Raw genomic sequence first — 3,926 nt, forward strand, 5'->3', positions numbered from 1 at the left:
GCTGCTGCCGCTGCTGCTGTGGATAAGTATGCTTCTGCTGCTGCTGCTGTGGATAGTTGTGCTGCTGCTGCTGGGGATAATGATGCCGCTGATGCTGTTTCTGCTGTGGGTAACTGTGCTGCTGCTGAAGCTGCTGCTGCAGCTGAAAATTGTTATTCTTGTTTTGCGGCTGCTGCTGACGATAATTGCTTTGTTGCTGCTGCTGCTGATTTTCAAGCTGCTGCCGCTGCTGCTGCTGCTTCTGAGGTTGCTGCTTCTGCTGCTGCTGACGACGATGATATTGATGCTGCTGGCATTTTTGCTGCTGCTGCTGCTGTAGATACATATGCGTCTGCTGTTGCTGCTGCTGCATGTACCTTTGCTGTTACTGCTGCTGCGTGTACCTTTGCTGCTGTCGTTGCTGCTTCTCCTGCTGCACGTACCTTTGCTGCCGCTGTTGCTGCTGCTAGTGTTGCATGTACCTTTGCTGCTGCTGCAACTGCGTGTGCCGTTGCTGCTGCTGCTGCTGCATTTGCCTTTGCTGCTGCTGTTGCTGCTGCTGCTGCTACAGACGTGAGCACGACTGCTTGGGTTTTGTCTCTTCTTAATGATGGAGATCTGCTGCCATTCTTCTTAAGCCCGCTGCCGTCTGCTGCTGCGCTGCTGCAGCCAGAAGCGGCAGCAGCAGCAGCAGCAGCAGCAGCAGGCGATGCAGCAGGCGATGCAGCAGGCGAAGCATCAGGAAGCCTCTCCCAAGCGAGTTCCTGGGAGACAGAAGCAGCAGCAGCAGCAGCAGCAGCAGCAGCAGAAGCTGCTGTTGCTGCTCCTGCTGCTGCTGCTGCTGCTGCTTCTCTGCTGCAGCAAAGTCCCTCGGCGTTTGCTGTCTTCTGTCTCCTCCAGACTTTTGTTTTTGTCACCTTTGTCTCCTTTTGGGCTGCAGCAAAGCCCCACACCATCATGCTCTTCAACAGCGTACGCTAAACCCTAAACCCTAAACCCTAAAATGCAAACCCTAAACCCTAGAATGCAAACCCTAAGCGCTTGCTGAAACCCTAAACCCTAGCTCTAGAGCGGAAGCCAAACTGAAGTCCGAAAGCCTTTAAAAGGATCCAAATGCGCAAGGATTTCAAGAATCTAGGGTTTAGGGCTTAGGGTTTAGGGTTTAGGGTTTCGAGTGTGGGGTTTAGGGTTTAGGGCTTGGGGCTTAGGGTTTAGAATTTAGGGCTGGGTTTTTGTCTGCAGATTTCAACGGAATTTAAAACCAAGCTAAAACGTTTTTTCAGAAGTAAGGATGCCGATTTGCTGCTGCAGTGCTTTCAGCAGCAGCAGCAGCAACAGCAGCAGCAACAGCAGCAGCAGCAGCAGCAGCAGCGGGTGTGGGCGTTTGTGTGCCTCGCAGGCGTTTATGAGGAGTGCAGCAGCAGCAGCAGCAAGGCCACAAGCTTGGGGTTGATATTTGCTGTTAAGGCCCTCGTTTTGGAGACAAAGGAGACACAGAAAACAGCAGCAGCAGCAGCAGCAGCAGCAGCAGCAGCAGCAGCAGAAGGGGACAGTTTTGAGCTCGCCCTCCTGCGGCGCTGCCTCGAGGCTCACTGGCCCCACAGGACTTCTCCTTTTATTGCTTAGGAGTTTAATTAATTATTATTTATTTATTTATTCTTTATTTTATTTTTTTATTTATTTATTTAGTTTATTTATTTTATTTCTTTACCCCTTGTTTGCTGTCGGGAGAAGTAGAGCTGAATTTGCAGATATGCAACTTGCGCTGCTGCTGCTGCTGCGGCTTCTGCTGCTGTTGCTGCTGTTTCTGGCGCAGCTTCTTTGCTGCTACTGTTTAAGCTTTTTTTGCTGCTGCTGTTGCTGGTACTGCTGCTATTGCTGCTGCAGTCATGGCTGCGTTAATTGTTGCTGCTGATGCTTCTGCTTTTATAGCTGTTGCTGCTGCTGCTTTCTCTATTGCTCCTGCTTCTATAGCTGCTCCTGCTGCTTCTGCCTTTGCTGCTACTCCAACAGCTGCTGCTGCTGCTGCTGCAACCGAACTAAAGGCAGCAACAGAGTAACACTTGTTGCAGCTGCAATTTATATTTCTTCTTGCAAATAAAAGGCCTAGGAAATCCATCAGAAGTAAATTCTATTTATTTGAGCCGCAGCAGCAGCAGCAGCAGCAACAGCAGCAGCAGCAGCAGCAGCAACTTCAAAGGAATGGGAACAAACTGGTTCTAAATAAACTTCAGTAAATAGACAGCTTTGAAGTAAATGACCAAAATGAAAAATACAATTTGCTGTTTCGTTTTTCATTTACTGTTATTTGTTTAAAAGTAATTTTATATTCTTATTTTTATTTTTAATTTTACAAAAATGCCTTTTTGAACTTTTCAAATTTTCCTGTGAAGTGCACACATGCAAGTGAAATCTTTCATGAATTTGTGGAAAAAAGTCATTTTAGATGCAGTTTTTGTCATTACTTGTTATTCTTTATGATTACTTATGATTATTTATGATTATTTATGATTACTTATGATTATTTATTATTACTTGTCGTTTATTTATTTCATTTTTGGCGTTTTCCCTTCTGAAGTGTCTGTGGAGGTGGAAGATGAACACTGCGCCCTGAGGTGTCTAGACAGTTCTCGCGGGCGGTGCGGCTCGTTGCATTTTTTATTTTTTATTTTTAATTCTTTTTTGCTTTTAATTCGTTTATTGATTGTTACTTCTTGTCTGCTCGTCGTTTTTGCGTTTGTTTGGCGTTTGTTTGGCAATTTTTCATCAACATTTGCACGTTTTGTGCTTCTGCGCGCTTCGACGGAAGCTGTACACTTGAACGCGCGAAGTTGAATTGCAAAAACGGCGGAAAATCAAATAGGGAATTTAAACGCAAAAACGCAATTTAATAATTTAAAATGTTTTAAATAAATAAATGATAAATAAATGAAATCATAAACGAGAAAATGGCGAAAAATGGCAAAGAATAACTCCCGAATCAGGTTCTTTTCTTCTGTTCCTTTTTTGCTTCTTTCACTTTTATATTTATTTGAATTCAAATTTAAATTTGAATTCAATTTTGATCTATATTTTTATTGATTGGAGGCCAAAAAGCTTTTCAAAAAAGTAAAAACACAAAAATCGACTTTTCGCGCTTTTACCCATGCAGCAGCACCAGCAGCAGAGAGAGGGAAAGCAGCAGCGCTGCAGGGCCTTAGAAGCAATTAAATTGAATAAATTAAATTGAATTAATTAAATCAAATTAAAAGTTATATTAAAATTGAATAAAAGATCGATTTGGAAGCGCCTGCTGCTGCTGCTGCAGCGTCTCAAGCTCCCGCTGCTGCTGCTGCTGCTGCTGCTGCTGCTGAGGCGGCGGCGGCTGCGGCTGCGGGGCCCCCCCAGCCAGCTGCTGCTGCTGCTGCTGCTGTTCGAGCTCAGCTGCTTCTGATCTTCGAGCGAATTGCCTGGAGAACAGATACAAGGCAACACAGCTGCAGCAGCAACAGCAGCAGCAGCAGCAGCAGCAGCAGCAGCGGCAGGGCCTACCGTAGGGTCCTGTGCATGTGGCGCAGCAGCAGCTGCTGCTGCTGCTGCTGGCTGCACTGCTGCTGCTGCCACATTTTTAAAGACAACTTATTGACTGCTGCAATTTATTTTAAGAAGTCGTTTGGGCTATAGCGCTGACTTGCTGCTGCTGCTGCTGCAGATCCAGCAGCCGCAGCAGCAGCAGCAGCAGTAGTTGCAGCAGCAGTTTGCTGCAGGTTTTGGCTTACTGCTGCGCAGTCAAGATGCAGCCGCAGCAGCAGCACTATGCGCTGCAGCAGCAGCAGCTGCAGCAGCTGCAGCAGCTGCAGCAGCAGCAGCAACTCTCCGGCGCCTGCAGCCTCCCCATGGGCGTCCTGGGGGCCCCGCTGCAGCCTTGGGCAGGCGGGGGGCCAGCAGCAGCAGCAGCAGCAGCAGCA

General features: G+C 47.2%; 1 protein-coding gene across 1 annotated transcript; it reads left to right on the forward strand.

Moving 5' to 3' along the window:
* Positions 1-56: 56 nt before the first annotated feature.
* ETH_00006485 (uncharacterized protein) lies at positions 57-1,605 on the forward strand (the record flags this gene model as incomplete). The annotated part of the gene is made up of 2 exons (XM_013378866.1): positions 57-951; positions 1,222-1,605. Coding segments are annotated over 2 exons (1,279 nt in total), but the record flags the coding sequence as incomplete, so codon positions are not given.
* Positions 1,606-3,926: the final 2,321 nt, after the last annotated feature.

Source organism: Eimeria tenella, genomic scaffold (assembly GCF_000499545.2).
Source record: "Eimeria tenella Houghton genomic scaffold, Eth_scaff1113, whole genome shotgun sequence".
Classification (NCBI taxonomy): domain Eukaryota; phylum Apicomplexa; class Conoidasida; order Eucoccidiorida; family Eimeriidae; genus Eimeria; species Eimeria tenella.